At 34.3% G+C, this 21,127-nt stretch overlaps 2 protein-coding genes across 2 annotated transcripts; one reads left to right on the forward strand and one right to left on the reverse strand.

Annotated features, from left to right (window-relative positions):
- Positions 1-413: 413 nt before the first annotated feature.
- Positions 414-2,645, reverse strand: LOC135147335 (uncharacterized). Its single transcript, XM_064080445.1, has 2 exons — positions 2,526-2,645; positions 414-2,372 (listed from the first exon to the last, which is right to left on the reverse strand). The coding sequence occupies exons 1-2, from the start codon at positions 2,596-2,598 to the stop codon at positions 499-501; spliced, it is 1,947 nt and encodes a 648-aa protein (XP_063936515.1). The 5' UTR covers positions 2,599-2,645; the 3' UTR covers positions 414-498.
- Positions 2,646-6,507: 3,862 nt separating this feature from the next.
- On the forward strand, positions 6,508-8,710 carry LOC108225601 (cytokinin dehydrogenase 1). The gene is made up of 5 exons (XM_017400512.2): positions 6,508-7,162; positions 7,296-7,423; positions 7,515-7,775; positions 7,861-8,123; positions 8,302-8,710. Exons 1-5 carry the CDS (start codon positions 6,508-6,510, stop codon positions 8,621-8,623), a joined length of 1,629 nt encoding a protein of 542 aa, XP_017256001.1. The 3' UTR covers positions 8,624-8,710.
- The last annotated feature ends 12,417 nt before the right edge of the window (positions 8,711-21,127 follow it).

The following is a 21,127-nucleotide window of genomic DNA, read 5'->3' on the forward strand; positions in this document are numbered from 1 at the left end:
CGCATGCTGCGTGCCGCATGAAATTTTTTTGGCCAGGTGTAAGACATGCAGACCAAATGAGTGTGCGCGAGTACTTGTGGAGTCACCGTAAGGCATTTCTAATAATGCTCTTAAATCATTTTTTAAAAAATATATAATATATCGGTAGAATATTGTAATGCTCTAACTCTAAATTTTTATAATTACTTTTAATTCATATATTATTATTATTATTATTATTATTATTATTATTATTATTATTATTATTATTATTCGGGAAAAAAGTAAGAGACAGAATAAGAGAGAAGTGAATACACAGTACGTATAGACGAATATCATAGAGATAAAAAAATATTGAGTCGTTAATTATCTCTATCTTATTTTGTTAAGGAGAAAATTAAGGATTAAACATACCAATTTATTAAAAAAAGTGATCACGTATAGCTTCTTTATTTAGAACCTACAGCCATACATGTCAACATTTATTAGACATAAACATTATACATTCATGTTTAATTATCAAAACTGAAAATTGATCTGATACTTCGCTTGCTTGTTGTTGTCGAATACTCCCCAGTGCCTTTCAAACTCCTCAGAATCTCTTTTATTCTCATCAAACAAATTGAAGATATAAGTCTCTATACGCTTCTCAGGTCTTTTTGGAGTTCCATTGTTAAGTACATGGTTAATCAACCTGGTGTTATGGGTTGATGCATTTTCAATTGTAGCCGCGTCACCCCCATCAGTTGGCCAACCAATTTCAGACACGACCACATCTAAAGATGATCCACCGGCCTTCTCTAGAGCGGAATGTACACTATCAACCATGGCGTCAAAGACATTTGTGTAGCCAAGCGGTCCATCTTGTAAAATCGGATCTTGACGTTGGAAAGTAGCATATTCAAGACGTGGAGTTTGTCCGCTGTTGCCATGTGCATCAAACTCTGATGGAATATCTGCCTTGTTGTGCACATAGCTAAAGTAAGGGTGGAGATTTACCAACAATGGTACGTTGTTATTGTTTACTAGAAATTTGATAATGGGGTCAATAAACTGTCTAACTTCTGGCCTAAATTGACCCTGTGATGGTGGACAAGATTGGATGAGAATCTCAGACTGATCAATGGCAGTGGTGACTCTGATTTTATTTTGAAGCCCACACGCTGAAATTGCGTTCTGAATGTTTTGCATGGCTTGGAGAACAAACTGCGCGAACTGAGAAGTTTGGTCGTGGGCTGGAGTTATTCCATTACCAACTACAACATACCTAAAATTAACCTCTTGATAATTTTTGATGTTGTCTTGAACCCACTGATTAGCGTTATCCTGTGAAGAGGCCACTGATTGAAGTTGTTCGTTGGGGACGCCAATCACAACTTCAATTTTTGTATTTCTAAGAGATTGTAAAGCATTATGGTCAGGACCATATAGTCTCATTCTTTGAATCCCAACGGTCTGGATGAGAGGGATGGCTTCTTGAGCTGTTGGTTGATTGTCAGCAAATGTTCCATAACATATACCTACAGGTTGTGCTCCTTGTTGACCGCAAGATTGTTGTCCTTGTTGGTTTCCACCTTGTTGACATTGGTTGATTCCACCTTGTTGTCCCTGTTGATTTTGGTTACTTCCACCTTGTTGACCTTGTTGTTGTCCTTGTTGACTTTGGTTACTTCCACCTTGTTGTCCTTGGTTGCTTCCACCTTGTTGCCCTTGACCTTGTTGGCTTCCACCTTGTTGCCCTTGACCTTTTTGGCTTCCACCTTGTTGCCCTTGATCTTGTTGGCTTCCACCTTGTTGTGGTCCTTGTTGGCTTCCACCTTGTTGACTTGTCTGACCTTGTTGGTTTCCACCTTGTTGGCCTTGTTGTTGTCCTTGTTGGTTTCCACCTTGTTGGCCTTGTTGGCTTCCATCTTGTTTGCCTTGTTGACCTTGATTGCTTCCAACTTGTTCGCCTTGCTGACCTTGATTGTTTCCACCTTGTTGTCCTTGTTGGTTTCCACCTTGTTGTCCTTGTTGGTTTCCGTCTTGTTGACTTCCACCTTGTTGTCCTTGTTGATTTCCACCTTGTTGGCTTCCACCTTGTTGTCCTTGCGATTGACCTTGTTGGCTTTGTTGTCCTTGCTGACCGCATTGGGATGCGTCTCCTACTTGTTTGCCACAGTTTTGTTGATCTCCTCCCTGTTGGCTACCTTGTTGGACTTTTGGTTGTTGGTCTTGATTGCCACCAGGTTGTTGACCACTTCCTTGTTGTCCTTGTTGGGATCCCGGTTGTTGGACTTGTTGGCCGCTAGGCTTCTGATCATTTGGTTGCTGGTTACAAGGTTGTTGGCCTCCAACTGCTTGTCCGCATGTTGGTTGGGCTCCAACTTGTTGTTCGTTAAGCAGACGAGAACCTGTTTTAATTAAATATACAAGCAATTATATCATGAGACTTAAATAAATTGATATCATCATTAATTACACAATCAAATTATTATAATATAATCTTATACATTTGCATAGAAATAAAATTACTATTAATTCGAGGAGTTTAATGATACACGTACCTGTAGTAATATGCAAAGACCCGGTGACAAGTAAGGAAAGTAAAAGTAACACAAGAGGGATCCTGGAATGCATTTTATTTAGGAACTTGAGGCTATCTCTAATGGTGTTTTTTATACGGAGGAAATGTTTTTTTTTTCTTATGATGATATGCATATAAGTGCGTCCTATTTATAGGGCAATGGATAATGTACCTGGCCAATATTATGGGCATATTAACTTGAGAGGCAAAGAGGGACAGATGGCATGCATGCAGGGTTGTTTGTTATATGACAAGTAACGTGTTTAAGTTTCTTTTATTATGTGGCTTGTTCTCTCACAAAGAGATAGCTATAAACTTATGATAAACTCTAATGAGTTGTGCACATCAAAGTTGTTCATATGAATTTGTATCTTAGATTCGGATTTTTCCTAAAATTGAAATATATGTGGCAAAGTGATCAAATGACAGCTGTGGCTTGAGTCGTATTTTTCCTAAAATTAGAATATATGTGGCGAACTGACTAACTCTTTCAAGAGAGAAGCTAATTTTAAAAAGAAATAAAATTATTCCTTTTTCAACCTTCATTCACCGCGTGATAATTGAAGATATGAATTCGTTTCTTCTACAAATTTTATCCGTTTACAAAATATATACTGTATTTATTAATCGTCGAATATTTATCATAAAACATTTAACGATCAATAAATGAAATTTTTTTTTACAAATATATTTTTAACTTTTTGACATGATTATAGTGTTTTTATGTGTTATACATGAAATAAAAATCCAAAAATTGTTATAAAATTATATTCATATATTTTAATTTAGAATGAAAATAATTAGTTTGTATTTAAAATATTTAAATTGTGTATTAAAAGCTAATTGAAGACGGAGAGAGTTACTGCATTTTTAATACTCGCCCAATCCCACTAATTGTTATAGAGGTTTTTGTTATAATTTAAATTTTAAATATTTTAAAGAAAATAGAATTAAAATAATTTATGAATTCTATATATTTTATAAAATATTTAAAATACATGTCGAGCTATTCTTATCCACGTATTCAACCCAGGGCAATGAAGGAATCGGCCAAGTCTTCGTCGGTTGAGTTAGGCTATAGACTCAAGCACGGGGCAGGTTGTCAAACAAAACCTAAGAGCCTATCCATTTCAACCTACATCGATGAACCCCGGCGAAAGGACATCAAAGTTGCTCACATGGATCTTACTTTTTGTAGATGTAGATGTGCCATGTCCCCAGATGCTCGATGCTCAATGCTCGTTCAGGGATATATTCAACTAGAATTCAAAAACAATAATTCATTCATAAAATTTGAAAATATTCACTTCAGATTTTAAAAACATATCAAAATCTGAGAGTATCTAGTTAAAATTTTAAATTATACTACTAAATATGGTTGTATTGAAGTAGGATTTTTAAATTATATTTTAAAATCTGACAGTATTTGGTTGAAATTATTTAAAATTCCTGATGGTATTCAAATACTGATAGATTTTTTTTTAATTTCATAAAATGATGGATTTTGTGGGATTGATATTTGAAATCCTACCAAAATTAATGAGATTTTGAAACATGTGTTTAAATTCTAAATACTCTCACCAACTAGTGACATTTTATTTAGAATCAGCATAAAATCCAAATCAAATTCAATCCATTAACAGTAAGACTCTCATTTAGTTTGACGAGTAAGATACTCTCTCTCTCTCAGCGGAACAGGTTAAAAGCTCGTTTGACTGAGTTTAATATTATGATTTATAATTTAATGTGACTTTATTTGTTAAGATAAGAGTTTAGAATATGACTTACTGATTAATTATTTTGTGTTAACTCAGGCAACAGTTATGGGTGAAGAGTTAGAAAATCTTGAAAGGAGATGGGTACTTGTGTCAAGCGTGGTCTTTAAAAGCCATTTTCTCTGGAAATTATGCATTATACTCTTCAGACATCGTGCATGTCATTTTCTTCCTAATTAAACGCTCTTCAGACATCTCTTTTATGTATACATGTGAATAAGTAAGATCCTAGTTTTGTGCAATGTCGATACTTCCTTCCGTGTTTTTTTGTGTTGAGAATGAGAATCATGCCCATACTTTGTACTACTATGCAACTTTCCATCAAGGCAGTAGATGTTTATTTAGTTTTCTTGTCACTGTATACAAGTAAACTAAGACAAGTTTAACCCGGAAGGCATATCTTGATCACCCGATCAGACTCCAGTAGCATAATTTCCGCCAAGTTTCTGCTAAAATTCACACCAGTGGGATAAAAACATTATAATTAAGCAGTTCATTATAATTAATCTAGATCAAACACTGCAATATATCATATTGTGTCCAATCTATAATCCACTAAGCGTAGACACCAAATTAAACCTGCAAAAGTGTCTAAGACAGTAATTAACAGACAATACAGTAGCTAAAAAAATGTGTGTCTGAGTATGCGAATTCCAGTCTTTTCATTCACATTCCTAAAGTTACAAAAAAACTATGATAGCACTATCTCTGCCATTGCTTAATAAGGATTCCCATGAAAGGGTAAACACTGCTTATGCGATATCAGCATAAGAACACATTCCACGATGACACCCCCCCCCCCCCCCCCCCCCCCATCACTCATTGAATCCTGGTATCATTGCTTAATGACAGAGAGATTTTGCGTGCTGATTAATAAGAAAGTATATGGTCATTCTTCGGACGCCAAGGAACTCATTATAAGCATGAACTTACTATCACTCCACGAAAGTTAATTCCAGTAGTTACTATAATGTATACAGTATGTGACAATAATTAGGAGAGCCTAATGATATATACCAAATTCTTAGAAAGGTGGTTAAAGCACCAAAAAACACAAGACAGTAGTTGAATAAGTGGTCCAGAAGGAAGTCATTATTTTCATAAAGGAGTTACTCCATAATTGGACTTAGCTAGTACAGTATGTTCTGATTTCAACAAGTTTTTATTGTATGTTCTGTGTTTTTGAGAAAACCGAATCATAGTATTATATTCTAACACTTAATTACGCAGATTAAATGATCGACCTCTTTGACCACGGATAAGCAGATGACTATATATGAAGTGACTATCAATAGTCATTCAGATAGACTGGAATCTGAGCCGGGGCAACTTAGGTATATATTCCCTACTTTTCCCTCTCTGCTGTCAAATGTCAATCTACTCTCCAATGAGAAACAGTAGTAGATGTTAACAAACCAGAATTTTGTGGCCTTTCAATAATTGTAGAGCATCTAGAATTTTCGGCCAGGACCAGAGAAATTTTCTGTATTCTGTATTATATAAGTGATGATGAATTCCATTTCTCCCCTAAATTATATGACTTTTGGACGCTACATTCTTGAAATTATTTTACGAGGCCTCGGGTAAGAACATTTTTCTTTGGTAGGGACGGCCAAATCACTATCTCAACTAAAAGAACTAAAATAAACATGCACGATAATCATTTGTGCAGGTGGGCCTTTCTGGGGCATCATATGGGAGCAAACATACTTGGTAGGGGTCTCCAACTCTAAATTGGAAGTTTCATCTGTTTGGAAACTTACAGACCGTCAAAGAAAATAGCTCAGGCAACAGTTATGGGTGAAGAGTTAGAACACAAACAAGGTAACTGAAAGAGACAGGAAGGTAGTTTAATTTCCTGTGGTTTATAAAGTTCAGTATTGATTCAACTTTTTTCCTCCCTGATTGGAAACAATTTATAGAAAAATAAAATAAATGGAGAACAATTATCTTATAGTGTTAATAAACGGTCATCGGTTGGTTATAAGTGGTCAGTTATGTCTTTTCTTATAATGTTAATAAACGCGGTAAGTATGCTGCAATAATTGTATGTTGTGGACCTAACTATCTAAGAACCACCTTTATCTTCTTCTTAAATACTCTTCAAATATTCTTAAGATAATGTACCAATACTCATTCCTTTAAAGGTATTGACAACACTTTGTCCCTCCCAATCTCCCCAAGAAAATGCACTCACCTGCAGGAGTGTTCAGACAAAATGACGTGCTTGGCAGGTTACTTGTAGCCCTTTTATTAAGTTGTAACTGTAACAAAAACGATTTCTGTTCTAGCCTTCCTGCTGAGACCCCAACCGCTTCTCCCAACTCAAATCTCTCAATTTTATCATCACTACAGGCATTAAAACTTGATGGCCAAATCTTTTTTGACAACATCGACTATGCATCCAAGGACTTTGGCGATAGATACCATTTCCTTCCTGCAGCAGTTTTACATCCAAAAACAGTACAAGATATTTCATCCATAATTAAGCATATCTACAGTTTGGGCACCACTTCTGCTCTCACTGTAGCTGCCAGAGGCCATGGTCACTCCCTTGAAGGTCAATCACAAGCGCATAATGGACTGGTGATTAACATGGAATCATTTCGGGAACAAGACATGCACTTTCACACTGGAGAATTACCATATGTGGATGTGTCCGGTGGTGAACTATGGATAAATATACTGCAAGAGGGCCTTAAACATGGTCTCGCACCCAAATCTTGGACAGATTATCTTCATCTCACAGTTGGCGGAACTCTGTCAAATGCTGGAATCAGCGGGCAAGCCTTTAGACACGGTCCACAGATAGATAATGTCTACCAGCTTGAAGTTGTCACAGGTACATTGCAGAAACTTATAATACAATATATATTTCCAAACACACTGACTGTAACGCTCTACCTCAATTTTGAGCTCAGCAAAACAAATATAATTGTATCATACGTTATCAAGTGTACTCTTTATTCGAACAGGAACAGGAGAAATAGTAACATGTACAAGCAAGCAGAATGCTGACCTTTATTATGGTGTTCTTGGAGGACTAGGCCAGTTTGGCATTATCACAAGAGCTAGAATCTCTTTGGAACCAGCACCCGCGAGGGTAATATTAATGTATCTACATACAAAAAGAATAACAAGCTCACGGTCATAAGAAGAATAAATTGATGAGCTTAATATTTCATCTTTTACAGGTAAAATGGATAAGAATGTTGTATAAAGACTTCAGCATGTTCTGCAGGGACCAGGAGCATCTTATATCATCACGAAATTCTTTTGATTATGTTGAAGGATTCGTGATAATAAACAGAACAGGTTTACTGAATAACTGGAGATCGTCATTTAACCCCAGAGACCCTCTAGAAGCTAGTGAATTCCATTCTGAAGGAAAAACTCTATACTGTCTAGAAATCGCAAAATACTTCAACCCCCAAGAAAATGACATAATAGAGCAGGTAAACTGGCAAAGTATTAAAACCTCGGTGACTACCTAAACACCAGAAGTTTCCTAGTACTGACCTCTCTTTTCTGTTGTATCAGATAATTGACAGCTTGTTATTAGAACTGAGTTATATTCAATCCACCCTCTTCCTATCAGAAGTATCCTATTTGGAATTTCTTGATAGAGTGCATGCCGAGGAGAAGAAACTTCGACAGATGGGCTTGTGGGAGGTTCCTCACCCATGGCTAAATCTTCTGATTCCAAAAAGTAAAATTCATGACTTCTCCCAAGAAGTTTTTGGAAAAATACTTGTAGACACGAGCAACGGTCCTGTACTAATCTACCCGGTTAACAAATCAAGGTACTAGTTCACCTTCTATCATGTGGCACACCATTTATATACAGTTCTCACAAGACACTTATGTACTGAAAAGGTGAAGTATAAAGAAAACAGAAAAAAAACATGGGGTTTTGACAAGGTGACTAATTTAAGTACATATAATGTCATGTACCCTATAATTGGTCCCTTTGTTTTACAGGTGGAATAATGAAAATTCTTTGGTAACCCCAGAAGAAAATATTTTCTACCTAGTGGCATTTCTATCCTCAGCCGTAGCATCATCCACAGGAACAGATGGGTTGGATCATATCCTAATGCAGAACAATAGAATTTTAGAGTTCTGTGATTCGAATTGTCTTGGAGTGAAACAATATTTGCCCAGCTACAGCACTCGAGAAGAGTGGAAAGCTCACTTTGGCCCCCGGTGGGAAACATTCAGGCGAAGAAAAACAACTTATGATCCGTTGGCAATACTAGCTCCAGGCCAGAGAATCTTCCGGAAAGCAGTAGATTCACTGTAGCTAGCATCAGTTATGAAGCCTTTAGTATCTATTGCTTTTAGCCTTCGAACGAACAACGTAAATAATTTTTCAAATATGTTCTCTCAACTAGGAGCAGTCTTCTTTTAGCATTTGAATGAACAACATAAATACTCTCAGATATCTTCTAAAAAATGGAAAGCAGTCTTTTTTTAGCGAGACTTTACAAGTGAAAAGTAAGTAAAGTTGGTGAAAACAAATGAAAATAGATGCAATTATAATATAGTTTCATTCCAAAACTTTCACTCCAAAAATGAGATAAAAGTGAACGTACATTTGATTTCACTTACATTTACTTACTTTCTCTTTAAAAAAAATTCAAGAACGAGGCCTTGAGAAAGACTTATACATGGGCATATACATGGGCATAAAACGAACTGGCGGAGCGCTAATACCAAGTATAATGATCTGAACCCACAACTCAATTCATACCGAACAGGCGAACATAATAATCCACCACGTGTCAGTTCAAAAAAGCTATCAATGTGGTAAAGCACCGATTTCGGATGTTTTTGGTAAGCAAAAATCTCTTTTACAGTGAATTAAACTAGACAGTTAATTTAGGTATATACTCCGTCTCTTCTTAAACTTTTAACTAGTATAAAAGTCCGTGTGAGGCACGGCGTTCTAATTTATATCGTGTTTTAAATAATATTGACGTGTCATCGTATTGTTTCGAGCAATTTAATAGTAATTATGAAAATTAAATAATATTGACGAATTTTTTATTTTTTGACAAAATAAGTAGATATGAAAATGTTATATTTGCAACCTAATAACATTAATAATAATAATAATAAGTACTATATTTTTTTAAAAATTATGTATCAAAAGCTACAGCTAAATTGATTTTTCTATATTCAAATTCGTGAGGATATAGAGGTCATCATCATATTATCTACATGTTCAAAATTACATTCGACATGAATACTGAAATATTTAGATTTTAAATATATTATTCCTCATTAAAAGTATCTGTAATTTATTGTTGAAAATTATTAAATTATTTCACCTAACATAACATGATTTTGATGAAAACTTGTTCTTGATATGTTGAATTACGATATCCTAAATCGTCATTAGAAGAAGATGTGTGGCGTGCATTGTTTTACATTTATAAACTTGTTCTTGATATGTTGAATTACGATATTTTTTTAGATTAATTTGTAAATGAAAAATTAATTTAATTGTAGTTTGAATCATTTTATTTAACCGGTATGTTATATATTGATCGGTGGCATATTAAAAATTATAGTTTTAAGACTTTAATATATATAGCTTATTTCTATCTGTTATTTTATTTTAACCAAGTAATTTTTTTGAAAATAAATCAAGTAAAATTTATATCTCAACTCTTTTTAGTAGGTCTCGTAAACGCTTTTTATTATTATTTGAATGACTTTTAATTAACAATATAGAATTTCCCTAAAATCAACTTTATATCACAAGTTATAATATTTCAAATTCATATATCATCAAAATTACATCATTTAGATATATATTCTAACACCAAATTTGATGTCTCTGACATTATTCTTATATCTATTTTTTTTTAAAACAGATTTAGTTACACGTCCAATTCTAAATTCATAAGTTTAAAATAAAAAAAATTCTAAATAAGAATATTCCTTTAGTTACCTTATTTAGTGTTCACCAAAATATTGTAATCTCTTTGTAAATCACCCTTTATAATAGAAAATTTTAATATGACATGGTCCATGTTGAAAGCCCATCAATGTTTTGTTTCAGAGAAATTCGCTGAAATCTTAGTTCTTGAGCTTATTTCTCACATTCATTACTTAAAATTTCTATTATATTGTATTGGTACTCGTTTAAACTATTAAGTTGGATTTGAATTTGTTCATTTTTATACGGATATGAATTATATCTATTTTTAGAAAGTGGAATCATGATTCGAGCCCTATTATTCATATCCTTTTTCAATTTTAAATTTATTTATGTAAATAATTAGTTTATTGATATTAATCTATCATGTAAACAATATATGAGACTTAGCTGAAATAATAATTTATCTTAAATAAATAAGATATTGAAAAGAATATAAATACCATAGTTTTAATGTATTTGGTTAACGCTTTTGGATAACGTGTTGATTGCTTGTGTAGCTCAAGTGGTTTAAGTGGTGCACATAAATTAGAGTGGTCTTAGGTTCAATTCTTGTCAACACCAATTTTTTTTATATAAACAAGGAGGAGGTAGGCTCGGAGTTTTCGAAGCTAGATAATTTATTTCTATTATATATATATATATATATACTTACATATAAGTAGAATACGAGAAAGAGGAATTAGGAAAATCACACACACATACATATATTCTTAACAAAAGAATTTATAACTTTTCCAGACATTTCAAAATGCTGGTTGAATTTGTAACTGTTAATTTTAAAAGTGATACGGAGTTTATTCTTATCATGGTGAAATTGTTTCGAAAAAGAATATCACTACAGAGATTGTGTTCAATTTGTAACAAGGATAACGAGATAATTTTTACTTATTAATTTCATCATGTCCTTTGGCTGAAATTTCTAGAAGAGATGTGATATTAATGAATTTGAGGAAAAATAGCGTTGAGTTTGAATCTTCCTTTCTACATTTGTTAGATAGAACTGTGAAATGTCAATTGAAAAATTTTGTGGTGATTATGTTACATACTTAATGACTGAATTAGAATAGTAAGCAGTTGTTAGTGAGTATTGTCATCATTTCAATAATGATTTGTCTTGAACCGTAAAAAAATATATCTCTCCGTTTACACTTTCTAATGATGGATTTCATAGGTGTGTCATGACTCAAAATGGTACTACAAAGATGAATGTTGATGTAAAAAATTTTTGAAGTCTAACCCACGTTTTAGTCGTGGTATGATATTACCAGATTCCAATGTTACTTGAACGAAGGCTCGAGTTGGATCTATTAAAAGTGTTGTACGGTCTAAGAGCATCTCCAAGGGTTGAGACATGTTAGTTAAAATATCTATGTGTCATCTTAAGTGGCATTTTTGGATGATATGTAAAAAGAAATACTCTCCAACCATCATCCTTTAGCAAAAAAAATATAGATAATCATATTTGATTCAATAAATTTGTTGAACTAGTAAAACTATTATGTATAATTTTAACTTGACATAATTATACATAATTCCATTAAAGTGTTTTTCTCACCTGTTAGCAAAAAACTTGTATAAACAATTTACATAATCATTATAGCTAACAAATTTAGAAATCACCCTTGGAGATGCTCTAAGATCATAAGGCTATCGGGATATGAGATGATTGAGTTAAATTAAAGAGACAAATTGACATGAAAAATATATATGAAAGCCTCTGTTCGAAAAGTCGGTGATTAATCACGATTAGTCACTGATTAATCCCTGTTCCGTAACTCACCGAACTGATTAAATCTCCGATTAATCACTGATTAATCCGATTAATCCCCGATCAATTCAATTAATCACCGATTAATCCCTGTTCCGTGACTCCACCGATTAAGTCTGATTCCCACTTTTTACAACACTGATAAAAACAAATGATTATTGTGACATTGCAAATAATTAACGGTTTTTCTAGTGAGCACATGCTAAGCACTAAAATTTATAAGTTTTGGTGATTTTGATTGGTAGCTACTTCTTTATAATGGTGGATCCCTTGCAAATTCACCAACCACACCAATCAAACTCCGCCATACTTATAGAATTTGGAGTTTAGCATGTGCCCATGGGAACACACTAAACAAACCCAATAATTAAAAGTAATGTAGTTTTAACAGTGATGTCCGTGCTAAATTAAATGTTTATTTATTTTCTATTTAAGTAATGAAAGTATTGTTTAAAAAAAATACTCCCTCCGTTTTTTAATATTTGACGTTTTGACTATGGACACGTACTTTTAAGTGATTTGACCGAGTAATTAAAAATCTTGTTTTTCAAAAAATTTTTTGAATAAAAATATATAATCAAAATTTTAATTCACAATAAAAATCAATCTAAAATAATAATTTTTACAATCCGGTCAACACCTGAAACTGCAGTACTTTAATGACCGAAAACTCTGCACACACACCCAAGAAAAAGAAAACACCAGTATGGTGTTAAAATTGTAACAATTATCATGAAGGCGAAAACAAAAGTAACCCCGCCAGAAACATGATGTTCAATCATATGCTTAAGTTTAATAGCTTTTTCACTGGTTTTCTTGCCAGAGACGGGATCAACCTCCACATCAGCCCATGCCATTATCTTACGTGTCTTGCTTTTAGCTTTCGAGAATAGCTCCCTGAACTTCACTGCAGATCCCAGATCCACTCTAAAAATAATGACATGAGAAGCCGAAGACTCGCTTTTGGAAATTTGTTGCCATGAATTCCCCGGAGTCGTCACCACGTAAGCATTCCGATCTGTCTCCTTATTAATACCCTGGTGAAATCCAGGTATGGTGTAGTTACCCACCGGAACGATATTTCCTGCACTTGCATGATACGAGAAAGTCAAGTTGAGGCTTTCATAGTAAACTCCCATACTATCTTCGTTGTTTCCAAGGTGGAGCTTGAAGTAGATAATGGACTGGTTTAAGTTGGAGAGATCAGAACTTTGAAGATTAGCTATGTAAAAATCTTCAATAGAACAGGAGATTGAACCTTGTTTTACCATAGCTAAGCTTACCCATATCCAAGGAGGGAGGTAAATAAAGATCAATGTCCAGCCGCACACACATGATACTAGTTGGTATTTTGGGTTTAGAGCATCATCTATATGACCCATATCTCTTTCCGCTTTTCTTTTACTTTTCGGAAAGAATTTGGTGGTTGTACTCGATAAATATACAAAACAATCTGAGTTCAGATTTACAGGTTTTACATGACAAGATGAGACTGAAAATATTGGATCTCATCTCCATTGATAGTCCATAGTTAAATATTCTTGAGTTTCTGCGAGGGCCCGGTAAATAAGATCATGAGACGAACAATATAATAATAATAATGTGGTTGGTAGTCAATAAATTGGGTGTATTATCAGGATATTCACTCCGTTTTGAGATGTGGCTTCACTTTTTAACACAAGTTTTAAGATTTTTTATCGCAAACCTAAAATCATGTGTTTATAATTTTCTTTTTTAGAATACTATTATTAATCATATATATTCTTTTTAAAAAGTTACAATTAGTGATTCTAAAATAAATGGAGTATAATGCTACATAGGATAGGAGGATAAATTCCAAATCCAAAGCCATGTTCAAGTAGGAGTAACCCTGTAACCTGATCAATTTCGAAATTTTGATGAAAAATACTTAATTCTGACTAGTAACCTGCATCAGATCAATTCATTTCAAATTATATTTAGTTTCAAAAATTATTGAAAATGGTGAATTCTAATTTGAACCCATGTTTTTTTACCATGGTAATTACTAATTAGAGCATTTTCAATATGATTTCTAATTTTTTTTTATCTAATATATAACTCTTAACAAGTTAATATATCGAAATCGTGACAACTTCAAACAAATTTTTATTTGTACTATATTTATATTTATATTGGAGAGGGGAATGAATTAGAGAGGAGTGAATATTATATTAAGAGCATTTGAATGTTATTTAAAAGAGAGCAGAACGAAAAAAATACTTATATTTTTAAAGAGCCACTAGAGTTGAAAAAATCGAAAAGAGCACTAAATTGGAGAGAAGCGAATATTATATTAGAAATATATGAATGTTATTTTAAAAAAAGGGAAAAAATTGTTAAATTTTTAAGACGTCATTAGATTCTATTTTTAGCTCTGATATTAAAACGTCTGTGAAGACTAGTAATACAAAAAAAAAAAAAGATATGTTCGCGATTACAAACAAAAAATTATTTTCTACTAATAAAAATCTCATGCATAAATAAAAAATACTTTTTCCGTCCTATCATGTTCTTTGCGGTTTGTTTTTTCGGATATTGCCCCACCTATTTCTTTACATTACAAAATTTTCCTGACATAGTTAATGAGTCCCATCAATTTCTCACATATCCTCCTTTTTCATATTACTATACTACTTTTACTCTGCTATCTTTTGAAGGAGGAGTATATCATATACACAAGAGGAAGCAGCATGATACAAAATATCGATTTTTTTAGTGTGTGCTCATGCGCACATGCTAAGCATTAAAGTTTATAAATTTGATTATTTTAGTTGGTTTTTGTATCTTAATAATAGCGAATCTCTCAAATTTATAAAATTTCACGCTTAACATGTGTTCAGAACATAAAGCAGTACCTCGCAAGTCGCAAGCCGCGAAACCCAACACTACAACTTTTCTGTCACGTGAAGGTGCTCGTATATCTAGGCTGGATCAAACTATTTTAATAGAATGAGACAAACGCGCGTGACTTTTTTGTATTTTTACGATGTACATAGGGGTTGTAAATGAGCCGAGCCGAGCCGACTCTAGAATGCTCGTGTATCGTTTGTTAAAAAATTAGCGAATTCGAACTCGAGCCCGAGCTTAGATCGAGCCAAAAATATTGTTTGAGGATCGACTCATTAAGGAATAACTCTGCTCACGAACGGCTCGCGAACCGCTCACGAGCTGTCTCACGAGTTTTTGCTCACGAACCGCTCATTAACTTATGCTCACGAAAATGTCTCACGAATTTTTGCTCACCAACCGCTCATTAATTTTGTTCACGAGCTTGTTTAATAAACTTTGCTAATGAGTTAGCTTATACTCATAAATTTATTTACGAGCTTGTTTGTTATTTAATATAATTAAAAAATAAATTAAAATTCTAACAATATTTTAATTTATGCTCTAAGGAATCATAAATTCATAATAACTACACTCAAGAGCCATATTCACGAGGCACGCTCACGAGCCATGTTCACGGGCTCACGAACCATGTTCACGAGCCAAGTTCACGAACCATTTTCACGAACTCATAATTCGAACTTGTTCGCGAACTATCGAGTCGAACTCTACTTCTACTGTGCTAAAGTTCAGCTCGTTTATAAAACGAACCTTAAAATTGTGCTCAAGATCGACTCGTTTATGAATCGAACCAAGCTCGAACCGAGCTTTTTTCGAACCGAACACCGAGCGGTTATCGAGCGTATCAACTCATTTACAACCCTAGATGTACACGCATACAGCTCTTCTAGTCTTTTGGTAGTCGTATTCCAGCTGGGATGTATTAAATTTTATATATTAAAAATTAATGGGTCCCACCACTTCACCCACTTTTCTTTCTCTTTTCCACTACTTTATACATATTTCTTAACCTCCGTGCCCAAACTCAATGTAAACTATTGAGGGGGACGGATGGAGTATTGATTATATAGTTCCGTAACTTATTTTTGAATAAAAATTTAACATTTAAAATTTAATTCAGAAAAAAATTAAAAATAAATTGTATAACTACACTTTTCAGGAGCATTAAAGTCCGTACGGCGTTCCCGTCCCCTGATATATTTGGTGGTGTTTGGCTGCGGTTTTTAAGCCCAGCTTCTGGATTTATAAGTTAGAAGTGCTTATTCGTACTGTTTGTGTAAAAAGTCAAAGGGTACCTGTAAAAAGCTGAAAATCTTAATTTTTGTTCTATGACTTCTACTTCTTTCCAAAACACTTTAATCACTTACATGTCTTAACTTGCTTTTAATATATATTTCACTTATTTACTTTAAACAAAAAGCACTTATTTTAAGCTCAGTCTAAGTAGCCCCATACTATATAGTTCCAGGGGACGGATGGACTACCACTACATATAACGATATACAGACATCATACAATACTCCCTCCGTCCCATTGATTAATATACATATGAGGAGTGACACGGAGGTCAAGAAAAAATATACTGTAAATGTGTAAAATGAGGGTAGTGTGAGTAAAATGGTGGGACTTACTAATATTTAATGCATAAAGTGGATGCAGTGGAAGAAAGTAATCGATGTAATCTAGTTTTTATATTATATAAACTTACTATTTTTAGTATGTATATAATTAATGGAACGTCCAAAAAAAATTGTATATAATTCAGTGGGACGGGGAGTAATTGACAGAAGAAGTGCCAAATAATGTCACAACTAGTCTTAATATATTTTTGAACAGCCTTGATATTTTTAATAGAAACAATGATAGATAAACTTGAAATTTAGAATATTTTAAAATGATATAACCGTAATTTATATATAATGTTTATATTTAAATTATAAGCTATAATTTGTTTATTTGAATCAAATATTAGCAAGTTTTATGAACAACATAAGATTGTTATTATATAATTTATGATTATTTTTACTCTCAATTTAATATCTTTAAAATAGAAAATTTTAATGATCATTTTTCGGATCCCAAGCCATCACTTACAGTGTGATGGCTAATAATCATCCTTACAAGTGAAAAAAATTGAAAAAAACCAAACAATACATACAACAACATAAAAGCAGATTGAAAAAACAATGAATCCTTTGTATCCAGAACTGTGCCCTGAGGAAGACCTAAGCCTTGTACCTTTGTCCCCAACTTTGTTGGCGCTTCTTGTGCTAATTTTGACATCTCCGTGCAACAGTAAATGATGTCTCTTGCTTTTCCAGGATGCATATTTGAATCTCACCGCGGTAGCCAAATCTACACGCAGAACCACTTGAGACACATTCTCTGAAGCTTCTTTCCAGGAAACCCCATGTGTCTCTACATAATCGGAACGGTCAATCCTGGATCCATGATCATTGCCCTTCTGGTAAAACCCGGGTGTTGTATAGTTGGCTACAGGAACAACAACACTTGTATTGGGATTCACGTAGGAAAATGTGAGAGTGATATTGTCATAGTAAACTCCCATCTGGTAGGTAGTGTCGCGAAGTAAGAAGATGAAGAAGATGGAGGTGCTGTTGATCAAGCTATTATAACCACCGACATTGCTCATTATGGCAGGAACAAACAAGGCTTCTATGGAGGCCCTCACCTGAGATCCGTTTGCTGCAGCTAAATTTAGCGTGATGAATATCGGTATGAATAATATGAGTGTTAGCGAACAACAACTGAATACCAGGCAACCTTTGCCGCTTAAACCCATGAGATTAAGTGACTTTTTACTAGATGTTGATTACTTCACTTGTCAGTTGTCATGCTCTTTTTAAAGTAGAACGGAAACGACGACCCCGTTTGGGTCAACTTGGGCCTAGACCGCCCGGTTTAGGTGTGTTTGGATAATTTTCTATTATGCGCGACTTATAATTTAATAAAAATATTATAGTGATTTCATAGATTAGTTGTTAGAATGATAAAATAAAATTATATTTATTAAAAAAATTAATAAAGATATAAATTATTCGAAAGATATTTCTATTTCTAATTTTAAATCGGTTTCCCTTATTTTTTATTTTAATTTAATCTATATTATATAATTTTGAATTTAAAATCAAAAATATTTTACACATATTTTTTTTGATAAAATATTTTACATATATTAAGATCGTTCATCAGAAGTCAGAACCGAACTAGTCGATTTATCCTGCGTGGTATGTATTATCATAAATATTATAGATTGAAATTTTTGAGGAATCCCTCCCTCCCCAACCCAGCACCTAGGGCTGTTTAACGAACCGAGCTGTTCGCGAACAAGCTCGAGCTCGGCTCGTTAAGAGCTCGTTCGGCTCGGCTCGTTAAGTTAACGAGCTCGAGCTCGAACACAAAAAATTGTTCGTTAAGTAAATGAGCTCGAGCCGAGCTTTTAGTATGTTCGGCTCGAGCTCGGCTCGAGCTCGACTCGAGCTCGCTCGGCTCGAGCTCGGCTCGTTAAAGCTCGAAAAAATGCAAAATTTTTGGTTTTTTTTTTATAATTTATATATGTTATTGAACTCAGAATTCAACATATAATTAATATATATATATATATATATATATATATATATATATATATATTAGTGATGTAACCAAAATTTCGGAAAATAATAATTTTATATGGTTTGCTATTTTAACAGTCAAGTAAAAAGTTAACTAGTACCGCTAACTAGTGTTTAATCCTAATATAGTGTTTCAATATTTTAAAAAATATTTCTTACCGATCCAACCGTATGGATGTTAACATATATACATTTTAGTGATATAAACAAAGTTTCAAAAAAATTAAAATTATTTGGTTAGCTATTTTAAGAGTCAACTAGCGGTTTGTCTTTAATTTTTTCTGGCTCGGCTCGGCTCGACTCGACTCGGCTCGGCTTGTATTTGTTCGCGAACAAACTCGTGTTCGGCTCGTTAGTTAACGAGCCGAGCTTGAACATAATTTTTGTTCGATAAAAAAGCTCGGCTCGGCTCGACTCGTCAGAAAAAAAAAATTAAAACTCGGCTCGGTTCGGTCAAAACTCGGCTCGGCTCGGTTCGTGAACAGCCCTACCAGCACCCGCTAAAAGGGCTTGCTCACCAGTTTTATCAGCCTTATATTTTTTTACGAGCCACATCACCTCCCAAACGAATTCTTTTGGAGATACGATTTCAATATTATTGCACTAAAATATTCTAATTAATATTCTATATTTGGGGTGTTTGGTGTTGGCGAAATAATAGAGTTTGGGAAGACAAACACGAACCACCTGGTATAGCTATGGAATGGAGTCAAAGAGTGGTGGCAGACTGGCAGAAGGCTAACAGGAATATATCCAGTAGGAGCACGAATCAAGATCGATATTGCTTTTCAACGATGGAAACCTCCGGGAATGGGGTGTGTTAAGGTCAATGTAGATGCCTCAGTATTTGCAGGAGCTGAATTTTTCTCTATTGGCATGGTATTGCGAGACTGTGAAGGACAATTTCTCGAAGCTAAAACTATTAGATTGCCTAAAGTTACTTCGGTTATGGAGGCTGAGACTATGGGAGTTAGTGAAGCTTTGTCCTGGCTGGAATCAAAAGACTTAATGCATGCGATAGTAGAAACAGACTCCTTGAATACATTCCAAGCTTTGAAGAAGCAATGTATAAATCGGCTAAAGTTGGCCACATTGTGGAGGATAGCAGAGCAAAGCTTCAATTAAATCCGGGGTTCACAGTTTCTTTTGTCAAGAAGTGTGCTAACAAGGTGGCTCATGAGTTAGCTTGAATACCTTGCATGCTCAACTGCTTTATTGTTTTTACATCTTCTACTCTAGGGAAAATAAGTATCCACAAACAGAAGTTGCTTCTGGTTCCCAAACAGGTCCACGTTTTTGGAAAAGAAATAGAAGCTCTCAGAGAAAAGCTAAAGTAGAAGTCAGAAGCAGCTACGGGAATTCAGTGCAGTCACTTGCAGGCTGCCCAAGCATAAAATACCCCTGCTTCCTACACTGTAGGCTGTAGCATCTTGAAAAAGTTACTAGACCCTTGTGTTGCAGTTGAAATCCCCCGCATCATTAAAACAAATGAAACATCTACAGTGTTTGCTTTGGACAAATATGATATGTAGAACATATATGCAAACGTATATAACAAGAAGAGCACAGAGCTGCAAGCATAGTTATTAGAGATCATTATTATTATAGTTTCTGTTTTATTGAATATAAAAGAAGCTACTTATTTTCCCTAGAGTTAAGCACTTGGGTTTTTTAAAACACAACCTGAAAAATGTAAATAGGCAACAGATACCTGGTGCATGCTTGCACTAGTAAAGCCTTGCAACTTGCAAGTAGTTGCATTTTGCGAAGCTAATTTACTCTCACTTTCCGTCTTCTTTCCAACCTAGACCTGGTTTGCCAATACCTTCCTGGGGATCTTCATACTCACGAGCACCGCGAAGGGAAGCTTCAAAGTCGGTGGAGTCACTCGCAACAGGAAGAAAACATCCTATATCATCTCTAGCACCAAACCCTCCAGCTCGCATAACATCATCTGAGGTTATTGGTGCCTCCATGTTCATATCGGCCAAGACCTTCTTTTCAGGGTTTACATCTGAAACCGCGTTCTTAGAACCACCAGGGTGAACTTTCTCAAGCTGCGCAGTGTCTCCAATGTCTCTAGGATCCGTTAAGTGCTCCTTTCGGTCTTGATTATCTTTGAATTCAGGTCGACCAGATATCCTTTCTTGGTTCTTCATGCTACTCTTGTTTTTACCTGATGCACATAAAACGCATTTAGTTTCAATTTACGGAGTAACAAAATTAAAAACCTCCTGCATAACAATTCAAACTATTGCATTAATCCATTAATTTGAAAGAATGCTATACAAAAACCTAATAGTAAACTTTTAATCAGCATCTTTAAAGAAACAATGAAGGCCCATTAGGTGGGAGCTTCGTGTAATCCCCCTCAATGTTCAGTATTTTGCATTAATTGCCTTTAGTATTCTAGCTTCCTGTTCTTTAAATTGGACAAGCATGCATACAATACAATTCAGTGAAGGAGGGAGCCTTATTTTTAAAGTGGGTACCAAGCTCTAAAAGACCTTTTAATAGAATCGAACTATTCAGACAGGAAACTTCAAAAACAAATTGAGGACAATTGCAGTATACAAGTATCTTCAAAAT

The sequence above is a fragment of the Daucus carota genome, chromosome 6 (assembly GCF_001625215.2).
Source record: "Daucus carota subsp. sativus chromosome 6, DH1 v3.0, whole genome shotgun sequence".
NCBI lineage: Eukaryota > Viridiplantae > Streptophyta > Magnoliopsida > Apiales > Apiaceae > Daucus > Daucus carota.